At 43.5% G+C, this 23,156-nt stretch overlaps 1 protein-coding gene across 1 annotated transcript; it reads left to right on the plus strand.

Moving 5' to 3' along the window:
• The first annotated feature begins 1,761 nt into the window (after positions 1–1,761).
• On the plus strand, positions 1,762–22,904 carry LOC139633690 (inactive phospholipase C-like protein 2). Its single transcript, XM_071499530.1, has 12 exons — positions 1,762–2,145; positions 9,885–9,986; positions 10,192–10,341; positions 10,520–10,680; positions 11,263–11,731; positions 11,829–13,052; positions 13,572–13,821; positions 13,925–14,211; positions 15,200–15,403; positions 17,106–17,181; positions 21,307–21,416; positions 21,639–22,904. The coding sequence occupies exons 1-12, from the start codon at positions 1,900–1,902 to the stop codon at positions 21,819–21,821; spliced, it is 3,462 nt and encodes a 1,153-aa protein (XP_071355631.1). The 5' UTR covers positions 1,762–1,899; the 3' UTR covers positions 21,822–22,904.
• The last annotated feature ends 252 nt before the right edge of the window (positions 22,905–23,156 follow it).

Here is a 23,156-nt window from a genome sequence, read left to right on the forward strand (position 1 = left end):
TCACCTCCTTAAGCTAATCTATAAATGTCCTCTAGAAAGACACCCTGGTGAACAAGACGATGATTTCCCTCTAATGAAAATCATCAACTGGACTGTGCATGCACACTTTATGAGAATATGAAACCTCTATTTCCTCAGTGTTACATTGCAGAAATTCCACTTCAGCTCTCTGAGCAAGGACACCCTGGTGCAAAGCTTTTATTGCAGTCATTACACTATGTTAATGCTGAGCTGATAATGAAATGGAAGGACCTCCTGTCTCCTCAGATAAGATTCCCCTTCAATGATTAACTATATGCGACACTGTGTGTTTTATTGTGGGGAAATTACACTAAAAATGGACTGAACCTTCTGTATGAAGGTTGTGAATGAATGTCGCTGAATGTTGCTACGACCTTGATTTGTGCAAGTATTGGAGAAACAATGTGTCAACAGGCAAAATTATTTCAGCTATTCGGACTATGCTGTTTGTCAGAGACTTTGCAGCCAAGGGACTGTGGACACTTGCCTATAGGACCTGGATGCACTTTTCTCTGTGTGCATCCTTAAGTGAACTAATTCATTTTATTTGGCATTTACCCTTGAAGAAGGGATCTTGGCATTTATCCCTGAGCTATACATCACAATAATTTGCCGCTGAATCCTCGAGCAAAATCCATGACCTTGACTTCTATTGCATTTTAGAAAGGCCACTGATGGTGCATTCTGCTGTGTGTTTAGGTGCAAGTGTGACCTGCAAAACGACCCTTTAAATATCACATCCTGACAACAGATAATTTTTTCGAAACACATGAACGGACATCATAATCCTGATTTCCACACAAGACATTCATTAGTAGAAATACACAATAACATGTTGACAGCAGTATCTGTGATAAAGACGTAGCCTCACATTTTGTGTCCATGTACAGATATACAGGAAACTACAGCAACTATTCCAGCCAGCTATGTTTATTCTAATGATGTGATGGGAGAAGATGTAAGTTGTGAAGCTGAATAACTTCACAATCTAATCTTCATATTTGCAGTTATATGTGTTAACAGGTTGTTCAGAATTTTTTTTTTTTTTTTTTTGTCATCATAGTGTGTGGCCCTTTTTTAGAAATAAAGTGTTCAACCAGTCAGAGGGAATTTTCACAAACTGGCAAGTTCTTCTTATTAGTGTAGCTTAACGTATATAAAGCATTCATTAACAGTTAATGAAGCCATTACAACTTGTAACTCCTTTATAAAGGGAGCCTTATTACAAAGTGGTAAAAATCACATTGTGGGTGTGCACTTCGTTTTTGGAGGGACGCAAAAGCAAAAGCACCCACCCGTCTGTCCCCCAACAGATGATGACTTTATAAACCTGCTGCCGCGCTTAGAGGAGTAGTCGCGCTGGATGAAGGCGGGGGGGGGGGGGGGGTCGAAATCATCGTGTTTTACATAATTCTGTGGTACAGTGGGCCGAGGATTTAGATTTGGACTACGGTGGCGGCGGCGGCGGAGGCAGAGCAGACAGCCTCCCTATAATCTACATTTCCTGAACGCAAGCGCACATCCAGCTGTCGCGGCGATGATGCGATGAGTATTGGCGGCGGAGGGCTGGGAGGTGTGTCGGTCACTGCTGTCGCTCAGCTGTCTCCCCTCCTGTCATCTCGCCCTCAGTGTGTGTGTGTGTGCGTGTGTGTGTGTGTGTGTGTGTGTGTTGAGGAGGAAGACGTTACGAGAGAGAGAGAGAGAGAGAGAGAGAGAGAGAGAGAGAGAGAGAGAGAGAGAAGTTTCCACCGCTCTTGGCGCACGGTCGCCGATCGCTCACTTCACACGATGGCACGTCCGTATCCGTGTGCGGCTCTGTTGCGTTGGGGGCCCCGCTGCTGCTTTCGGGAGAACTAAGAAACCCCACTGAGTGTCACCATGGCTGAATTCGGAGAGAAGAAGAGCGCCGTCGCTCCGCCGCTTTCTGGCTGGAAAGCTGCGCAAGGAGAAGCCGGATCGGGCTTGGAGACGCACCGAGGAGAGCCGGTGTCCAACGGGAACTGCAGCGTGTCAGACACCGCGAAGACGGTCCAGAGCGAGTCCAGCTGCGAGTCCCCGACGTGGGAGAGCGCAGGTTCAGATTCAGCATCCAAACCAATCCCTCGACGCAGCAGTCTCATCAAGGTAGGCCATACTTTCCCTCAAGACAAAAAAAAAAAAAAAACCCTTATCTTATCTCGAAGGGGGAAGACTTTAACATTTAAAAATACATGCAAACTGTTGCACGTCCAGAGCAGACCTAAAAATAATCCCATGTTACCTACTTATTAAATATAACTAAGACACGGTTACTTAAAAAAAAAAAAATACTTGAATAACACAGCAACACTACAAGTCCCTACAGGAATGTGATGCTGATGCCATGGAAAGTAAAAAAAAAAAAAAAAAAAAACACCATAAAATACAATCAAGTATAAAATCACTACTGAGTCATGCAAATACAGATGTCTCTCTCTCTCACACACACATACACACACACACACAGAGAGAGAGAGAGGGAGACTCCACAGACCTGTAATCTGAAAAAAAAAATAATACACCGTGACTCTGCTATTGTAATACCATTCACCTCACCTCACCTCAGCCTGTTGAGGAAATTTAGAGGATGAGCCTGATGATGTCACACTGAAGGTGATAGTGAGCTACTGAGCGTGCAGGATTTAAAATCAGTCTTAAATACTCAGTTTCAGAGCTTTTCAACGATGTGTGTCACATCAGCCGAGGTTTTTGTCACTTATTAGCACTCCATCAACCAGAGAAGAGGAGGAGGGGGAACTAATAAGTGAAACCACCTGCTGTAGATTTTGATTATAATGAGAAAATGCTTTCACTCTGCCCTCTGTGGCTCACAGTTGAATACCCCTGTCCAGTTAACCCCACTGCCTACACTGATCTGAGCTCGCATGTCAGCAAATGTCAAGTGCATTTGTATATAGATGGAAAATCACACTTATTCACAATGTCTGTTGATTTGGGAACCAAACGACAGTTAAAGGAGTGTGATATAGCTGACATCTAATCAATAACTCATCCTCTGACTTTGCCCTTTTATGGTTTCTGCCTTTAGGCACATGGGAGGTCTTATATTGATCTCTAGTTGCTGCTTGTCTCCAGAGCTACGGCTTGCAAAGACATGACTATTTAAACATGCCTTCATCTGTGTGTGTGTGTGTGTGTGTGTGTGCCTCCAACATGGCAATACAGGAAACAGAGCAGTTGGCCAATTTCCTTGCACATCTCATGTTGCAATACTGCTATTAAGTCATGAACAGTTGGTGATGACACGTCACTTTCTCTATGGCCCTCTCTCTCTCTCTCTCTCACAGAAACGCTCACACACAAGTGTTTCTCACCTCCTTGCCTACACACAGGCCTGCTCTTGTCTTTCTTCTGTTATTTTGTAGTGCAGTGAGCCTGACAGCAGGGATTTAAAAACACTTCACTTGCTTCAGTGGAGATCTGCCGTCTGGGTCAGAGTTGGTGATAAATAACTCCTGGCGAGGGCGGCGCCTGATATGCAGCGCCACGTTTGATGTGTGACACTTAATGGCTCCAGAACATCACCCCCTCCCTCTGTACCACCTTTACTTCAAAGAGTGGTAATGCAGGGCGGCGCTGCGCATGCATCCCATACACAGAAGCAGAAAGGGGCATGCACTGGTGATATGATGATGAGCGTTGTGTGCTCAGTGGGCACGTTTAATGCTGAGAACGTTCAGTGATCAATGAACCGGGGAGTGCAGCAGCGCACATACATTTGTGCTTTCACCATAAACGTGCTTGTGTTTTGAAGCATAAACTCCTGGGGCTTTTGATAGCTAGAGCTCAGTCTCAGAGCCAAGGAGTTATAAATTCACCTGTGGACACAACAGTTTGTTTTGCTGTTTGCTAAACTACCCCCACAGATAAACTCAGGATTCCTCACAATAGTAGTCTGGGTGGTGTGTGGGCAGATAAACAGGAAACATGACATTCCAGCCAGATTTTAACAGGAGTCAGGGGATTTATGTCCAATGTGTGTGCGTGTGTGTCTCTGTGTGTGTGTGTGTGTGTGTGTGTGTACGTTTGGTTCACTTTGGCTGAGGTAATGAGAGTACCCCTAATTGTATTTCATCAGTATGTACTTCATGCTGTCTGTTCTCCTCTCATTTATTCTGTCTCGCTCTTGTGTGCGTGAAGGAGTTGCAGAATCAGGTGCCCACTCAGTTTATGTCTGTTTGAAGTTGATGTAGATAACCATCGCTCTTTCTCTGTGTCTTCTTTAAAGTACTCACACATGCACATCCACACACACACACACACACACACACACACACACACACTTGCACAGGCTTGCCTTCTAGTAAAGTACAGCTAAGCAGAATGAATATCTGCTTTCCAGTTCTCTGACTGCTCATGCCAACATAAGACACTCATGGTTGGTATGTGTATGTGTATGTGTATGTGTATGTGTGTGTATCTTTGCTTCTACTGGAGTTGTCACATTAACCAGCTAGCCCCGGTCTGGCCGGACCGTCTCAGCACTTTCCGATAGCGAGTCACCGTAGTGTCCAGTCTGCCCTGAAGAAGCGGCGCTGCTCAGAGGATGTATTATAACCTCTTGTCTTGAAAAGGCAATGGTGGCTGAAGCTCTTAAGCAAACCATCACCGCCACCCACTCCTGGAAGGAAACCGCATTCTGCAGCAGAGAAAACTTACAAATAGACCCTTTAATTCACACTAAAGCAACATGTAGGGAGAGCCAGGCCAGCTGCTCCCGTATGCTTCCAGTCTTTGTGCTAACCTAAGCTAACCATCTCCTGCTTCCTCTCACCTAAGTCTCAGCAAGAAAGCACAGAAGGGTACTTTCCAAAAAGTTGAACTATTTCTTTAGTGATATATCATATTTAACTGGACAGCAAATCACAATAAAATGTGTTTACACAAGTGTGTTTGAGTGTGTGTGTGGTATATGCATAAATCTTTCTGTTCATATTACCACCGTTAGTATGCATGTTTGGTGGATGTGTGTGTGTGTGTGTGTGTGTTTGTGTGTGTTTTTCAGACTGAGGGAGCAGCATTAGCCAGCGGCGTTAGCACACAGCTGGGGATGGTAGATGTTTGAGTCAGAGCAGCCCTGAGCACCTCCTGCAGTTCAAATCAACATCTTTAGCTTTGCTTTAAACCACATTAAACTCCATATAAGCGCAGCCCTGCACAGCAAGGAGGCCTGATAAGCCCTCTCACTGACACAGGAAATACTACTACTCTGGTGATTGAGGTGCTCCGCATATACACTCCACATCTATAATAAACATGCATGTGTAGGGTTGTACAGAGATGTGTGTGTGTGTGTGTGTCCGCGTGCATGAGCTTGTGCCTGTTCGGTAGCCTCACTGAAGTCATCTCTGACGCGTGTGGAAACTCCACTTGGCGCGCTAATCGCTACTTTCATGCTAACAGTTGATGCCCGACTCAAGGCTTCAGCTGCCTGTTCTTGGTTTTCGCGGCCTTCCTGTCTTCAGGAAATGCATCTGTGACGTTTGTCAGCTGAAATCGTGGTTAGGTCTCTGACAAGATGACCTTTTCAAGTCAACCTTTTACTTGTTTCATTTTGTGTGGTGTGTGTGTGTGTTTGATTGTGTGTGTGTTTCTGTGTGTGAGTGCTTGTGTGCACTCACACACAGAAACTTCAAAGGTTTCAAGCGTAAAAGAGCATCTGCTGCTCTTCTTGCCACGAGGGCAGGGTTTACAGTCAGACTCACCACATTTTCTGTTGAGCATTACTCCCATGCATTGAGCCGCTGACACGATGACTTGACCACATAGTTCTTTTCTGAGTCCTATTTAACCCCAGTGTCCTGGCTTCTGTAGCAGTCACACACATGTGCAACTCAGACCCAACATACAGTGTGTGATCATGACACAGTTTGTGATTAGTAAGTAATTATACATGAAGATGTCCTGATTAGGGCTGCAAATAACAAGTAGCATCGTAACAAGTTATGTTTTTGGACTTTATCCATTAATTGTTTAGTCCAGAAAATGTCAGAAAATGGTATATTATACAGTGGCATAAAAAAGAAAGAAGAAGAAAACTTACATTTGAGAGACTAGCACGTGGTGTTGCGCTCCAGGGTGAGAAGCTTTTATAAAAAACCATAACATGAATCGTCCATTATCTGCTGTCAAAAAAACACAAGGCCACAGGCCAGACAGCTCAGCCTTCCTACCAGTTTTCTCTCCTCTATTCATTATTCTCTCTCACCTAACAGCCACCTCTCTTTCTCTGAGTTTCTATCTGTCTTAATGAGTGCATTAATGACCCGCCTACGAATGACCTACATCTTCATTCTTCTGATTTGGAGATGCTGCAATAAGTGATACGGGCTTGTTGCATCCATATAAACATATGCTTTCATACATCATGCCATGCATGCATGTAAGCTGGCTAATGAAGGCCACAAGGCCACGCTGGTGCCTACAGGCAAATACCAAGTGCACAAGTTCAGTGACTATCCACAAAAATTGCCAAAGAGCTGCTTTATTTATTTCCCCCCATACTTCCTCCAGCCAATCTTTTTCTTTTTTCTTTTTCTTTTTTTGCCGTTTATCAATTTTCACTTCTCAGGTTTCACCTTTCTGTAACGTCTCTGTCGTCTTGCATTTCCTTCTCTGATAACTGCATCTAATCTCTTCTGCTACCCAGTCTCCCCCATTTTTCTTATCCTCCATCCATCCTCACATCTGTCCATCTGTTCAGTCAGCGTGGACGTCCTGTCAGGAAAACCAATAATCCCATAGTCACAAAATCATCATCTTTTGCATAGTTCCAACAGAAGCAAACACACAGATAATAATTAACGTATATAAAGAGGTTTGAATGGTTTTCCTGGTGTGTATGTACAGTCAATCACTTGTTGGGCTCACAAAAGTTTTCTCACAACAATGACATCCACGCATACTGTATCACTGTATCTTTCTTTCTTTTCTGTTGTCACTTCACTCAGCTCTGTGAGTGGTGACACAGGAAGTTCTCTGTGACGGGCTGACAGGCTGCTTCCTGTTTTGAAGCGCAGTAGTGGTTTTGGAGACTCATCTTTCTTTCTGTGAGAACAACTAAATGGGGCCTCTTTGACAGAGACATACAGTACATCCTACCAGAGATGAACTATAATGGAATTTGAATTTTATTATTGGATGAAGGCTTGGCTTGTTTAGTTTTGCTATACACACAGCTACTCTAACCTGTCTGGACGGTATGTGCCTATTTTTGCATGAAAAAATCAATAAATTTTTGTATTTTGTTTGGCTGCTCATCTTCTCACAGGTTAGTCTGTGCCCAGGATAATTTATTCAGAGTCTATAGTGATGTTAGCGTTGTTTGGTTGTGTGTTGGAGCTGTCTCCGTCCCTATCAGTCATTTATGTGGTAGGCCAACAGAGGTCAAAGTGCACGACAGCCTCCACACATGAGATAATTGAATCTCAAATGCTTAACTGGTCACTTGGAGAATCCTGATGTTTCCCCAGTTTGTAACAGGCACACACCGCATGAGTTTTATTCGTTTTTAAGGGAACGTATCCATTGGTTCAGTGTGATTTCTGTTCATTGCTTGTCTATTAAACAGGGATGACAGAGATGTTTGTTACTGGTCATGTTATTTTGTGTAGACTTGCCTAACTGGGTAAGGTGTGCACAGAGATTGGGGCTGATACAGCCACACAGGGGCCATTACCTCTAACGTCACATAGAGAGAGAGTTATAGATTGAGGCCAACATTAATATCCGGTGCCTGTTGCTTCACTGCATGAAAGAAAAAGGAAAGTGTGAACGATAAGGTGGTGGTGCGTGCTTCTGTGTCTGTGTTTGTGAATTAAGTCAATGAGCTTTGGTGTGATGCCTCATTCTGGGAGAATGAGCCTTTAAAAACAAATTGAGTGCTGCTTTCAAAATAGATTATTTTGAAGAGAGAGAGAGAGAGAGAGAGAGAGAGAGAGAGAGACAGGGAGAGAAAGAAGTCTGATTTAATTTTCATATGTCTCTGCCCGCTGGTGGGGTGGAGTTGCATCTGAGAGTTAGAGGTGTTGCTGAAGCGTTTTAATGAGAACACAAAATCAATTAGCTCATTTACAAGTCAGTGTTTTCTTTTGTTAATAGATTACCTGCAATATCCCCTTTTCCAAATGATCTAAACTTGACTGTCAGAGCTCTGCCTGTGGTCTCTCTGCCTGTGTTTGTCAGGATATGATTGGAAGGGGGGTCTTAAAGGAAAGACCTTCTTTCTCTTCCTCATCCCATGTCCACACCCCCCTCACTCCTATCATACCCCAAAGCACCAGGGGTATTTTTAGAGCACCACCTCCCTCCCTCCCTTCCTCCCCCACCACATGAGCTCAAAAAAAAAAACTTGTTGCCATTGGAAACACTTCCCCATCCTAATGAGGTGATTCTATGAGGAGTTGTGATGGTAAGATGCCGCCCCTTCCCTCTGAGGGAAACCTTTTCATCCTTTTGTGAATTATGCCTTCTCTCTCTGTCACATGTTCATTCATATTCTTTAGATGAAACACAGCTTTTTTGTTTGTCTTTCTTTTGCTTCTCTGCCTTTCATACCCCTCAGATTTCGTTCATATGAAGGGCTCCCTTCTCACTTCTCTCATAAAAGATCCAAGTGCTCTTGAGGATCATATGGACTCTTATTTGATTGAAATCAGAATTATTGCTGATGAGATTCATCAGCCACGTGCTAGTTTTGCAGATGTACACTATAAATGTGAAAATCTTGATCAGACCATTGGTGAACAATTTGTCACATTTTTACATGTGTAGACATGTGTCCATGTCTGAGCAACAGGCTACTTAAAAACTTAAGTGTACTTTTTCTATAATTTGCCTTGATTTTAAAACAACTTCCAGAAGGAAATCCAAACCTTTCCAGAGACTGTGATATTTTCCTTGTATTAAATCTTTTCAAAAAGCTCTTCATTTTAATTAGAATATATAACACATATATATTTTTGATATATTTAATAATTGAATATTGTTAGGTGTTGGACTTACAGCAGAACAACAAAAGCATTTGGAGCTCTGAGAAATTTTTATGGGCATACTACACCGATAATTAATTGAAAAAAATACATTGCACAACAATCAATATGCTACTAAACAATAATCACTTTTTAATATTTTGCTTCCATCCTTTTGATATATACTGGATGTAAGTAAGACAGTAGTATGTGGGTGTTTGCGTCTTCAATCACTCTGCTTGGGATTGAATCATCTACAATTGTGTTACCTTCCTTATGCTGCTTTAAATTAGCTTCAATTAAGTCTTTGATTTGATTCTATTGGGACTCTAATATATCCATAATTGAATAACTTCGCCCACATACTTGCTCTTATCTATTAGTATAAGGTACTTTGTGGGGGTGACATCTGATCGGTCAATATATCAGATGGATGAGCTATGATGGTGCGCTCAGATAAACTGATTGCTGATGTGGAGGGGCAGAATCAGAATGCTGCAGCCTGCTGCCTCTGTCTAGGCAGGTATGATTAATGGTGTAATGGTGAAGGACAAGGGCAAGCAAAGGCTTTTAGCATGGTATCGGGAAAACAATAACAGATTGGTAGGAGGAGGCTCTATGTGGTGGACCTAATAATCTGTTGTTATGTATGGTTATATAAACAGATATGCCTTTTAATCCTTTGAGATCCATTCTGGACTGGAAAATTGTTTGTCATGCTTAAGCAAAGAATATGTTTCAGAGGTATCATTGCCTGTCTGTCTGTCTCTTTCTTTCAACTCATTTTTAATACACCCCCCCTTCACTCTTTATCTGTCCTATCGTTTCATCCGTCTGTCTCTCCTTCATCATCAGGATGGGTCACGTGCGGGTCGGGACAGGAAGAAGACAGTGTCTTTCAGCAGCAGCCTGTCAGAGAAGAAGATCAGCAGTGCTGCCGACTGTATCCACTCCATGGTGGGTCAGCTACAGTGTGACCCTTTACATAAAATATATAATTTACATACCTATACATGAAATATTTAATGTGAAATGCATACATTAAGGGTAGATCAGAGGCTTTTGAGTCTTTCAAATATTAAATAGGTGTTAAGAAGTGAAGTGGGCTGAGCTTTACGCTGAAAATCAGTGTTTGACAACTTCTTCCATATCTTGTTTCCAGGTTGAGGGCAGTGAGCTGAAGAAAATCCGGCCCAACTCACGTGTTTACCAGCGGTACTACCTGCTGGATGCAGGCCTCCAGGCTCTGTGCTGGGAACCATCCAAGAAGGAGTCAGACAAAGCCCGGATCTCTCTGGCCTCCATACGAGAGGTAAGTGTCCAGAGGAAAAGCATTCTGAGTCAACCCACAGTGGCTATTACTTTTTTTTAGAATAAGGTCATGGAAATATTTACAACCTTGAACCATCTGGAAGACAACAGTTGATTTGTTTTTATTGTATCTGACGTGGATTTTTCTTTTTTGCATCTCTTGTGATCTCAAATTATAGGTACGGACAGGTCGTAACACAGAAACCTTCCGCACCAGTGGAGTTTATGAGCAGATTTCAGAGGACTGTGCATTCTCCATCATCTATGGAGAGATATATGAAAACTTGGACCTGGTGGCGAACTCAGCTGAAGTGGCCAACATTTGGGTGACTGGACTAAGGTCTGACACATCAAAGAAGTGCTGTACACCTGTGATCTGTAAATCTAACAGAAACACATTAAACCAGTGTCAGAGATCCTTATTATCAGCATTGCCCTACAGTAGTAATGTATACAGAGGACAGTACTACGAAATTACTAGCTTTACCAGCTGACTTGTGTGTTTTGTGGGCATACAATCGGATGTTCTGACTGACATCAAAGTGAGAAACAAATAACAGAGATTTCATTTGTGGTTGAACAAAGTTGTGGCCAAGTTAATCTACCCTCTCTGGTTTGGCCTTTTATATCTTGACTCTTAGTCTTTGCTGCTTTGTTTCAGTATTGATTGCATTATGATGAACAGAGATCTTGGTGGGCTGATTTCTTTTTATAGTCCTTTGAGACCTCTTTGGGATGAAAGGCTATACAAGGAAACATGATTTGTCTTTAAACTGATTCTACTGCTGCTGTTGTTGTGGTTTACATGAGTATCACTGAAATGCCTGAGATGAAAATAGAAATGTGTGTGATGCAGTATTGTAAGAAAAACATTCTGCGTTGTTGCATCAACCTTGTCCATTATTCTCTCATCTGCCTCCAGGTATCTGATGCAGTATGGGAAACATGCCCTGGACATGCTCTCCAGCAGTCAGGACAGTCTTCGTCTGGGCTGGCTGGAGCAGTTGTTTTCCTCTGCTGCTGATTCGGACAGACAGGAAAATGTTGAGGAAGGAATTCGCTTGCAGTCTGCCGTTAAGTTGATACAGAGTGTAAACCCTGGGGTGAGCAGTGGTAAAGTGGAGCACAGGTTTAAAGAGCTTCAAAGAGTTAGGGAGAAGATGTGTGGGCTTACCCTTGATAATGGATCTGGAGTTAAAGATCACAATGCAACCAAAAGACTAATGGGAAGAAATGAACAAGTCACCAAGCAGGAGTTCATCGAGGTCTTCCATGACTTTTGCACACGTCCAGAGATCTACTTTCTGTTGGTGCAGTTCTCTAGCAACAAGGAGTTCCTGGACACAAAAGACCTGATGCGGTTCCTTGAGGCTGAGCAGGGCATGGCTAATGTGGGTAACACAAATGAATCCAATTAAGTTGTACATGGACAAATGCAATTCCAATGTTCTCTTTTTAATTTCTCCTTAATCTATCTTCTCTCTCTAGGTGACTGAGGAGACCAGCCTGAAGCTCATCCAGTCCCATGAGCCATCAGAGGAGGGCCGGCAGCAGGGATACCTGTCTTTGGACGGCTTCACCAGCTACCTCACTTCAGCAGAGTGCCACCTCTTCGACCCAGAGCATGATACCGTGTGCCAGGACATGTCCCAGCCTCTGTCCCACTACTACATCAACTCCTCCCACAACACCTACCTCATTGAGGACCAGTTTAGAGGTCCCTCCGACATCTCTGGTTACATCCGTGCCCTCAAGATGGGTTGTCGATGTGTTGAGGTGGACGTTTGGGATGGCTCTGGTGAGGAGCCAGTGGTGTGTACGGGTCACACCCTTTCCCCTCCACTGGCCCTGCGTTGTGTGATAGAAGCAATTGGAAGGTTTGCATTTGTGGCATCAGAGTTTCCCTTAATTATATGTATTGAGAACCACTGTTCACTGCAACAGCAGAAAGTGATGTGGAAACATCTCACGGGTATACTAGGGGAGAAGTTATACACAAATCCGCCACATGAAGGGGATTCGTACCTACCGTCACCACATGCCCTAAGGCATCGAATCCTTATAAGGGGTAAGAAGTTGGGGCCAGGCCCTGATGGGCAGGACGGGGAAGTAAGTGAGGAGGATGAGGGGGCAGAGATGTGTCAAAGGTTGAAAGCAGCTAATAGTGGAGTGGCAGTGCCTGGAGGAGGTGAGAAGGACATGTTGCAGAAAAGCTTCACATTCACAGCCGTCACTCAGTCTATTCCTCCTCATCCTCCCTCCAAACGGTTCCAACTCTTAAAGCAGCTGTCTGACCTAGTAACTCTTTGCCGCTCTGTGAGCTTCATTGACTTTCCAACATCATCCAAAAACCAAAAACCTTGGGAAATGTGTTCCTTTCATGAATCTCTGGCTGTGCGTCTCGCTGGCGAGAGCCCCGGTGACTTTGTCAATCATAACAAGCATTTCCTGTCACGAGTGTACCCCAGCCCCATGCGTATTGACTCAAGCAACATGAACCCTCAGGACCTGTGGAAATGCGGGTGCCAAATTGTGTCTATGAATTTTCAGACGGCAGGACTGATGATGGACCTGAACACAGCTTGGTTCCGGCAGAATGGGAACTGTGGTTATGTTCTGCGGCCAGCCATCATGCGGCAGGAGGTGTCTTATTTCAGTGCCGACACCAGAGACACAGTGCCTGGTGTGTCTCCACAGCTGCTTCACGTGAAGGTAGGGGCAGGGATATGTACACTCTGAGAAATCTATTCCTGCTATGGACAATTTCTCCTGAAACTTAAAGAATAATTCCAGTTCATTAGTACCTGGGTCTTAATTTGTAGTTTTGGCCTTTATTCCCTTGTGTGACAAAATGGCTAAAAAGAAATTCAACCATCAAACAGGTTTAATCAAACCACCAGGTTAGGCAGCCTTATTTAGAGGTGACGATAAAGGTAAAATTACATTTTTAAAATCATCTTTCTTTACTGGTGGCCTCTTTACAACTTGTCTGACTGTCTTACACCTCTTACCCTGCTGGACTTCATTGTGGTGATTTCAACCAGTTCCTAGATCTCACCAATTACTTGGGTGTGTACAATGTTATGCTAATTGATAAAGATAATGGCCAAAGCTACAAAAAAAAAAAAAGCCCAAAGTTTAATTAAACAGGAATAATCCTCTAAACTTATGATTGTTTTCTAAAGGCCAACAATGCATGAATACCAGCCAATGTGATGATCCTTCTTCCAGGTGATAAGTGGACAGAACCTGCCAAAGCCGAGGGGTTCTGAGGCCAAAGGGGATGTGGTGGACCCATACGTATATGTGGAGATCCATGGCATCCCAGCCGACTGCACAGAGCGCCGCACCAGGACAGTGACCCAGAACGGGGACAACCCTATCTTTGATGAGAGCTTTGAGTTCCAGATCAACCTGCCTGAGCTCGCCATGGTTCGCTTTGTGGTGCTGGATGATGAATTCATAGGGGATGAATTTATAGGTCAGACATCAGCCGGGTTACTATGAATGGACTCAAACACAATCATTTCATAGTTTAAGTTTGAAATGCTTTGAAATTAAAAGTGATTTTTCTGCCACCACAGGTCAGTACACCATCTCTTTAGAGTGTCTTCAGCCGGGCTACCGACATGTACCACTCCAGTCTCTGACAGGGGAGGAACTTCCCCACGCCAAGCTATTTGTCCACGTGGCCCTCACCAATCGTAGAGGAGGGGGAAAGCCTCACAAACGGGGGTTGTCTGTGCGGAAGGCCAGGAAGGGGAGGGACTACACAGCTCTGAGGGACTTGGGAGTCCGGGCTGTGGATGATGTTTTCAAGATGGCTGCTCCACTGCTGAGAGATGCCACAGACCTGAGGGAAAACATGCAGGTGAGGAAGAGTGACGAGGGTGAGAGTGAAAACTCATATAATGGACGCTTTTTCACAGCACAGAACAATGATATTTATTCGGAACTATGTTTAATGAAAGACATGGCGTTGTCATTATTCTACTCCAAACAAAGGCAATATCAAGAATACATGAAAATATTGATAACTGACTGATGATTTATTATGTTTAAGTCATTTATACAAAATAAATAAAATAAGAAAATAAAATATCCACTGGCTTGAGCTTCTCACATAAGAATGTGAGAATTTGCTGTTTTTTTGTGTTTTATGTCACTGTAAATTAGATAATTTTGGCATTTGAGCTGTTGATTTGACAAAACAAGCATTTTCACTTTGTAACATAGAAAATAATTGTTTACTATAACCCTAAATTGAATGGTGAATCTCATTTCTGTTGATCAGTGGATAAATATTTTACTGTAATGGCTATGTAAGTGAAGCGATGGAAATGAAGGACTAATGCTAGCCCTGATGAATCATCCACCTAACCTTTTATGTGCAAGACATCAATTTGGTCTTCGGGTGCTTGTGTCACCCTGTGGAAATAAAACAGTAATTACAGTATATGTTCAGTCAGTGTGGTGAGACTGTTGGCATCCACATCTCTTAGTTTTCTTCAATTTCAGTCCAAAGTGCTACAACAGCACAACTGCAGGCGAGCAGGTCAGTAGTTGAAAGAAAAGACAAATATCTCTGCTGCAGGAGTAGCTTTTGATTAGCAGTGTGTGTGTGTGTGTGTGTGTGTGTGTGTGTGTGTGTGTGTGTGTGTGTGTGTGTGTGGGTGTGTGTGGGTGTGTGTGGGTGGGTGTGTGAAAGAGTGAGAGAGAGAATGAAAGCAAGTCAAGCTTGAGACAGATTTGGTTTTGATATGATCAGGGTGAGGAAATATAAAAGAGAGAGAAGGGGAGAGACGTCGTCATGTTTAAATCTGCAGCTTTTACTTGTACATCTTCCTTTTTTTTAACAGAACTCTGTAGCAGTGTTCAGGGAGCTGTGCGGCGTGTCGGCTGTGGCTAACCTCATGCAGTGTGTACTAGCTCTGAGCTCCAGAGTGTCAGGACCAGATGGGACACCTTTGCTACTGTTTGACCTCCGGGACCACTACCCCTCTCTGGAGCCCCAGGGGCCCCTGCCCGATGTCCTTCGCCGGGTTGTCTCCACCTATGAAATGGTGAGGAGGGAAGAGAATAAACAGTTGATATCCCTCTTGTTTTGTGAGTTTACATAACTCTGAAATTCATCAAAAGGAAGGAAAGGCCAAACAAAAGAAAAAAAAGATCACGAATCAGTTGGTTGCCTCCCATCCCCTGTGTACTTGACCTAACAATGAAAATCCCCCTCCCAGACAAAAGCTTCCTTTTCTGCCGAAACGTTCTCAAACATAAAGTGAGCTCTCATTGTTATGTAGCAGACAACATCCCCCGGCTGTAACAAGGCTTGTAAACACATCAGCCACATCCTCACCTTGGCCTGAATCCACTGTGTGTTTCCACCCAAACAAACCACGCACTTTCATTGACCGAGGAGAATTTATTATTTAACAGACTTAATTTATGTAATGATGTCTAAAAATGAATCTAGCCCTCGAGACAAACTCCCCCTGGAAGTAAACACAAAGAGAGAACGAGGATGAGAGAGCGGTCAATTGGCCTGCAAGTTAACTCATCAGCCAGTCAATAAAGCAGGATGAATCAGGGTGGTTGAGTGGGTTTAGGTAGCTCAGGCTTGCTGCACTGATACAATGTCAGTTTTTCTCATCTCACTTTCAGCACATTTCCCTTTGGTCTCTAGCTCCATCTTTCAGCCTCCTCCTCATTCCTTATTTCACTCATACTCCTCTCCCTGCTCCCGCCTCCTCCTCTTTCTCTCCCTCTGGGCCTTGTTGGATTGTGGCATCAATATATGTGGTTTCCATACAGCTGTGGTCCTGCACCTGTCAGAGTGGTAGCCTCACTTGCTATGTTGCTGTAGTAAACAATATTACTACCCCTTTCTTCGCCATCTGTCTGGCTGCTGCAATACTTTTTAAATTGATATTTGCTCAAAGTGCACTTCTTCATCTTTCATATTAGATATTCCCCAGGAGTCTCTAGGGTAGGATGATGGACAATAAGTATGAATTGCCAATGTAGCAATACTATCCAGAGAGCATATGTGATATGTGCGAGTGTATGTGCATTGTGAGTGAGGGAGAGACTCAGGTTTGTAGCGAGAAACTGGCTATAGAGATAAATGGGTCTGTTTCTGGTCTTATTAAATTATGATCAAGGTTTCGGTGTATAAACCGTGACACTGTAACTACGGTTGTTTGTCACAGCTGTGCAACTAGCAACTGCACAGACATGTGACCGTGTGTTAATGCATTAGTGTGTGAGAATATGTGTGTGGCTGAACAGCTTTTTTCTTCCCCCACAGCAGGGTCATGTCCCAGCAGGGTTTGTGTGTGTGTGTGTGTATGTGTGTGTGTGCATGTGTGTGGTCATTACTTTACAAGAACTGTCACGTTAGTCTCTGTGGGTGCCTTCACACATGTATGTGTGTATATTTAAATACCGCCTACAGTGTGATCTCCATTGGCTATTTTCATAATTTTATATAATAACCACCAACTTAAGGAAAAAACTTAATTGTAAATGTTCACCTCCCATGTGATTTATTCCAATATTCTCACTCTTAATTTGTATCATACAGTGTTTTTTGTCTTCTGTGTGTTCTGCATTCTTTCACAATAGATAATGAAACAGACTATATGTGACTAACAGTGGGATTTATGCAAAAAAAAAACAAGAAGTTAAAAGGAGTGAAGAGTTTATGGTTCACCACAACCGTATGTGTATGTGTTTTAATGCTAATAGATGTTTCCCTGTCTGCAGATGGTCCAGGCGAGCAGAGCAGTGATGGAGTTCTCCGATGGAATCTACGACAGGATCCTGCACATACAGACCACGGGTGTGTAGGCGTGTGTGTGTGTGTGTGTGTGTGTGTGTGTGTGTGTGTGTGTGGGTATGTGTGTGTGTGTGTGTGTGTGAGCAGAGAGCACTTTTTTTATTATGTGTGTGTGGAATGGGTAGAAACCAGGCTGTGCCCATATTCCTAGTCCACTCGTGACAACTCCCACACAGCCTCTTCAGCAGTGCCGTTATCCACACTGCAGTGGCTGCTTTTGTCATTAACTTAAATCCCTCCCTCCTCCCCATTTCCTTCCATCTTTATTCCTTTCTGTCAATTTCCTCTACTCTTCTTTTCTTGCCTCTCCTCTCCTCTCCTCTCCCACCATATTTTTCCCAGTCCTATCTTCTGCAAACATCAACCTAACCGGCAGTGTCGCACAAGGTTAGATGAGTCTTTTTACTGGCCCGGTTTATCTGTATGTTTTGGATGGAGGGGGTTTGAATTGGCGCAGCTCCAGTTGTTGATCACACTTCAGTCGCTTAAGCAAAGGGCACAGTATCTGATATCATTTCCCTGATCTTTGGCAGAGGTTTGTTTACTTCAGCCTGGTCCCTTGGGCCCTCAGACATTAGTCAGCCTGACTTTCGTCATCATGGCAATAAACAACCCCACAAACACACTAGTACACACACACACACACATTACCCACATCACACTCAGTCTTCAGCTATCACCCAGGAGATTGGCATTTAGAGGTGTTTAACAGTGGTTTGGTACAAAAAATAAACACTTATGTGTTACGTGTGTGGTTCTCAAGGTGCTTTATTTTTAAACTGAAGTTACATAGGTCATATGTTTAAAAAAATAACTCGTGGGGCACACATTTAAGCATCTGTGTGTTGCATCAGAATTTGTGGGTTGAAATGTGTACAAACAAGTTTTTCAATACCACCCTTGAGAGAAGTGTGAAAAGAAAAGAGGAAATGAAGGAGAGGTTAAGATAAAACTGACATTAATTTATATTGTGAAACGAAAATGATGGTTCAGTGGTGGACCATTGTGCCAAAAGAGAGTGTTTGACAGAGATGAATATTGTTTACAAATTTGCAGACTGCTGCACTGTGCGCCCAGATAACTCATACCATCCTCCACTGAACTTTATTTTAGGTTTTTTGGGGCCATAGCTTCACTCGCTGATCAAATAATCTGTGACATCATCATCTGTTTTGTAGCTGAGGCTGCAGTGCGGGCCAGCTGCTGCTGAGACACCGTGTCACCATCTCATACTCATCACGGATCATTTATTTTACGTGTGATCACATGTAGTATTATTAGTACACAGAGTGAGATTTGAAAGTATTCAACTGTTTCGTGCTGGTTTCCTGATGACAGTACTTTCATCTGATAAAGAGCTGCTGCAGAGCCCGAGGCCCAATCTCATGAACAAAGCTCCTCCTGTGTGAACAGAGTAAAGATGGTGATCAGGTGATCCCAACACGGAGGACCACCTCTCTGGGAGGAGGGGGTGGGCAGCTGGGGAAGCTTAAACAGGTCACTGGGAGTGAGCCATGGCATGGGATGTCTGGAAGTAACATCAGAGCAGAGAGATGAAACGGAGAGGGATAAGAAAGGCGTGGGAAGATGAATGGCAGAGATGGATTGCTAGAGGCAATGCTGAGAGGAAGACAAGAACACCAAGGGAGAAGAGGGAGTGAATCCACTTCAGTGTTATGATGTGTTATGATTAAAGGGCTGCTTCTCCTAAATTACAAAAACTTGTTTTCTCACTTGCAGTGTTATATAGCACTTGCAACCACACCCAATAATGATGTCACTGCGTACTGCCACACCCTGGAGTGCACGTCTACATCACTGCAGTGAGGTGAGAAGTTGAACCACTAGAGGTCTGACAAAAACTATATTTTCAGGGCTTCTTTTTACAGTGCATTATTCAGCGTAACAGAGACATTGTGTCTGGACAGAAAGGTTACCGCTGAATGTTTCAACGCTGTGATCGCCATAAATAAAATAAAACTGGCTGTTGAAGAACTGTAATCACCATATATACTGAATAACGAAGTAGAAAAACATGACAAGGATGCGGATGCTTTCATACGGTATATGCAGGCTACAATGGCCCAGGTTTGGCCTTCACATCCATGTGTTAGGCAGTGCTTTCTACCAAAACCATCTTCTGGAAGAATGCCATTAGCCAGTATGTTTTTTTTTTCTTTATTAATTTTGTGACTTGGGTGAACTGACCTTTTAACAATTTCCATTGAGCAGCTGCTTTTCCTCCAGGGTCCTGACCTCACATCTGGAAGTGTAGAGTCTACACTTTATGAGATGCTCGTAGCCTGGTTGTTTCTTCGTGACATCAGACTGGAAGTCAGATCCGTCAGTTTTCTCTTTCCCCTGACGGCCGCTCACAGTTCATATAGAGGACAGGAAGTGAGGGTGATGCACTTCCTGCGACATCCTGATTTCCTGGCCCTGGAGGTTATTTTGGCCTCTGGGTCAGGACCCTGTTTCTGTGTGTGTTTGTCTGTGTGTGCACACTGCCCCAGTATTGGCTTGGAAATAATGTTCCCTCCATTGGCTTCGCTTGGTTTCACAGGGAAATAGACTCACACACGCACACTACATTGGCACGTAGGCTTCGAGTTGCCTAGCAACCACACGGTAAAGGTTATTATTCAGGCAACTTCTGTAGGTGTGTGTGAATGTGGAGCAGTGACAACATATGTGTGTGTGTGCAGGTGTGTGTCAATGTTTGTGGACATTTAGTGATGGACAGGTATCTTATACTCACATCCGATCTGTTTACTCTTTCCTCTGTGTGTGTGTGTGCGTGTGTGTGTGTGAGGTCCACAACTTGGCATATTTAATGTCTGGGCTCTCGTTGATGTGTGCCCCATGTTAACCCACTTCCGGGTTTCCATGGTAACAGTGGGACAGTGGCCCGGGGCGGCCAGAGGAAGCCAGACACACAATACAACTCATTACACACACTAACTAGCCGGCGGCCTGACTTCGGTGACGCCGTCTCTCTTTCTCTCTCTTTATCTTTCTGTCACTCAGATTTTCTGTCCAATTAATACCATTCCTTTGAATTTTTCATGCACTTTATTTCTTCATCTCTCTTTGTGAAATCTGCCTCTCACTGTATGGCTAAAATGTCATTTGCAGCCCACTGGTTAACTCATTTGTTGGGGGGGGATTCAGTCTAGAAGAATATAACAACATATACAGAGGTTAAAAGAGAACAACTTTCCAATCAGACCCCATCAATGGAGCTTCTGCATTAAACGCACAGTATGCAACTTCTGCTGCTATAGGTCTCTGAGTCAAAACAATAATAAAAGAGGATCTTTGGTGACATCATGAAGTAGCGTGGGATCATGGGAGTTGTCGTCTTCACCACCATTGTGATCAATTCAGTTAGCTCCTCCTTGTTAGGATTCCTCCTGTGTTAATCCTTCAGGAGGTTTTCACTGTAGTTATCCACAGAGATCTCCGCTTTAAATTAAAACTGATGAAAACACTGAATAAAGCAGTTTCATCCTGCATGGGCTGCGGGCGGAACCGAGCCGAGCCGCCGCTAATGTTTGCTCGGCTTGCTTCTCTGACAACTTAAGATCATGATGTGCGATGACTAAAATCCTCAGATTTACAAAATCTGCCATAAAATATATAATAAAAAAACGACCAAGATTGAAAAGGTGTATCACAGGTCTCGCTATTTTTAGGCATTTTAATGTGGAAAAGTTACGTATTACACCTTTAAGTGTAGGCCCATGAGGATAGGAGAGAGGACAGGATCTTCTGCTGGTGGTGGAGTAAAACCTGCAGATGGATGATGGAAACTCTCAGACTGATCAACTCGAGAAATGCGGGCAGACGGATCATTAACCAGATATGGTGATGTCAGAAATGATGTCAGCTCGGGAGAGCAAAAGTGACAGTGAAGATAAGAGAAGAAGAAATGCATTGAAGTGACAAATCACCCCTGTGTCCCTGGTCGATTATAGCCAGAGTAGTCAACTCAACACTGTTCTTAAGTAACTCCAGCAACTTTAAATTCAAATCATACCGTATAGGAATATAACACGAGGTGAACAATGAATTTCAAGAGCAGAGTGCTGACCTCTAATCTGCCGGGTCGTGTGTTTTCGGCTCTAGCGATGGAGTTTCATGAGAAGCTGCAGAGCCTGGCAGCCAAGGAGGGGCTGAAAGGTCGCAAGGTCAGTCGAGCGCTGGAAAGTTTCAGCTGGAACATCACCATCCTTAAGGTCAGCAACACACACACTCATACACTCACAAAAACCCAAACAGCCTTAGGGGGAGACCATTAGAACATGTTTTGGCCTGAAGCTAGTTGCTCATCTTTTTTGTTCTCTCTCACCTCCCCTCCCTCCGCTTCTACCCTCTGTCCCCATCTCTCCCTGCTGTACCCTGTGTCCTCCATCCTTTTCCTCCTCGTTTCCCCTGTTCACCTCCCTTCCCACGTCCAGGGACAGGCTGACCTACTGAAGAACGCCAAGGCTGAAGTCCAGGAGAACATGAAGCAGGTCCACGATGCTGCTTTGACTGGAAACCTCACCAAGGAGAATATAGGATTAACAAGAGTCCGCTCCCAAACACGTCGCGGCCAGGACGACAAACCCGCCACGAGTGCTAGAGGACCCACGGCATAGCAAGCAAACAAATGAGAGAGAGAGAGAGAGAGAGGACACGACCAAATTACCGTTGTAGCTGCTGTGACAAACCCCCCTCATGTCATTTGTTCCAATGTATTAGCCCGCCACAGTGAGAGACTTTAATAATGTCGTGGGAGTGGAACAGCAAGTACCCTGTTTTTAAGAAAGAAGAGCAGAGGAGTTGATGAATGTAAAAGTCTTTAAAATGCAGCCACTGTCCACCCACCTGTCGCTGAGCACTCGAGAGACGTAGACGTCAGAGCTCTGCTGTGAGTTGACGGGGGATAAACGACAATGGGGAGTTGAATGTAGCTCGATTTGAAGCCAAGGTTCAGCTGTTAGTACTGTATTAAACTGTAAATACACCAAATGTTTATTATCCTCTTCCTGTGTGCAATGTTTTTGAGGTTTGAGGTGTGTCATCATGTAGAGCGAGGGAAAAACATGTCATTTTTCTAGCACAGTCTGACTCAAAATTTAGCCAAAAGATGTTAAAACCTTTGAAAACTGCCACCTCCACATATTGGCGGTTTGTACTACACTAAGCTGCTACATTACTCAGCAATATCAAGTAAGGAAGGTCTTTAACATCATATCTCCTGGACCAGTGCAGCCTCCTGTGTATCTCTCTCCAGTTTTTTCCATTAAGCATTTGTAGGTCTTGGATTGCTGCTCCTCATCCAGTTAACTTAAGGTCCTTCCACTCCACCTTCTAAATGTTGTCTTACATACAGTATTCTATATTTTTGTATTTTCCCAAAGCCCTTGTGGTAATTAAACCACTGTTACACACCATAAAGATCAACTCTGTGACTGTAACTGTCTGCCTCTAGGGAACAAATACTGTTTTGTTGAAAGTGCTTCATTTGTGTGCAAAACACTGTACAGTATTTTATTATGTAATTCTATCCTTTTGCTGTAAAGAATATTTTACATAAGTTATTGATCCTAAATGAAAACATTCCAGAAACAAGTTATCGGTGCAGTAGATGAGGCTCAGTATGTTCAGCTGTGTAAAAGGTTACTGTTCATGATTACGTTCCTTCAGTCAGGATGGAAATAAAACTAGTTTTTAAATGACTTCATGTTCATGTGTCTGTTACTCTTCTGCTGCAAGAGTTTTACTTTAATGGGCATTCATTCATACTGACACGTGACACAAGCTCTGCCTCCAGTAAACTTCCATTAAGCAGCTTCACTGTTCACTAGGGTTGACTGATGATTAAAGACACAGTGTCAACTAACAGACCTGACAATTATATGGATGTTTCCTGGCAAAATTTGACCCAATAGATCTTCAACTTTGACACAACAATCTCACCACACAATCAA

Source organism: Trachinotus anak, unplaced genomic scaffold, assembly GCF_046630095.1.
Source record: "Trachinotus anak isolate AG129_WGS33_773 ecotype Australia unplaced genomic scaffold, CSIRO_AGI_Tana_v1 ptg000016l, whole genome shotgun sequence".
NCBI lineage: Eukaryota > Metazoa > Chordata > Actinopteri > Carangiformes > Carangidae > Trachinotus > Trachinotus anak.

Coding starts and splice junctions, on each gene's coding strand:
- LOC139633690 (XM_071499530.1), top strand. CDS start 1,900: ATGGCTGAATTCGGAGAGAAGAAGAGCGCCGTCGCTCCGCCGCTTTCT. Junction 10,342..10,519: donor CTCTGGCCTCCATACGAGAG/GTAAGTGTCCAG, acceptor CTCAAATTATAG/GTACGGACAGGTCGTAACAC. Junction 13,822..13,924: donor CATAGGGGATGAATTTATAG/GTCAGACATCAG, acceptor CTGCCACCACAG/GTCAGTACACCATCTCTTTA.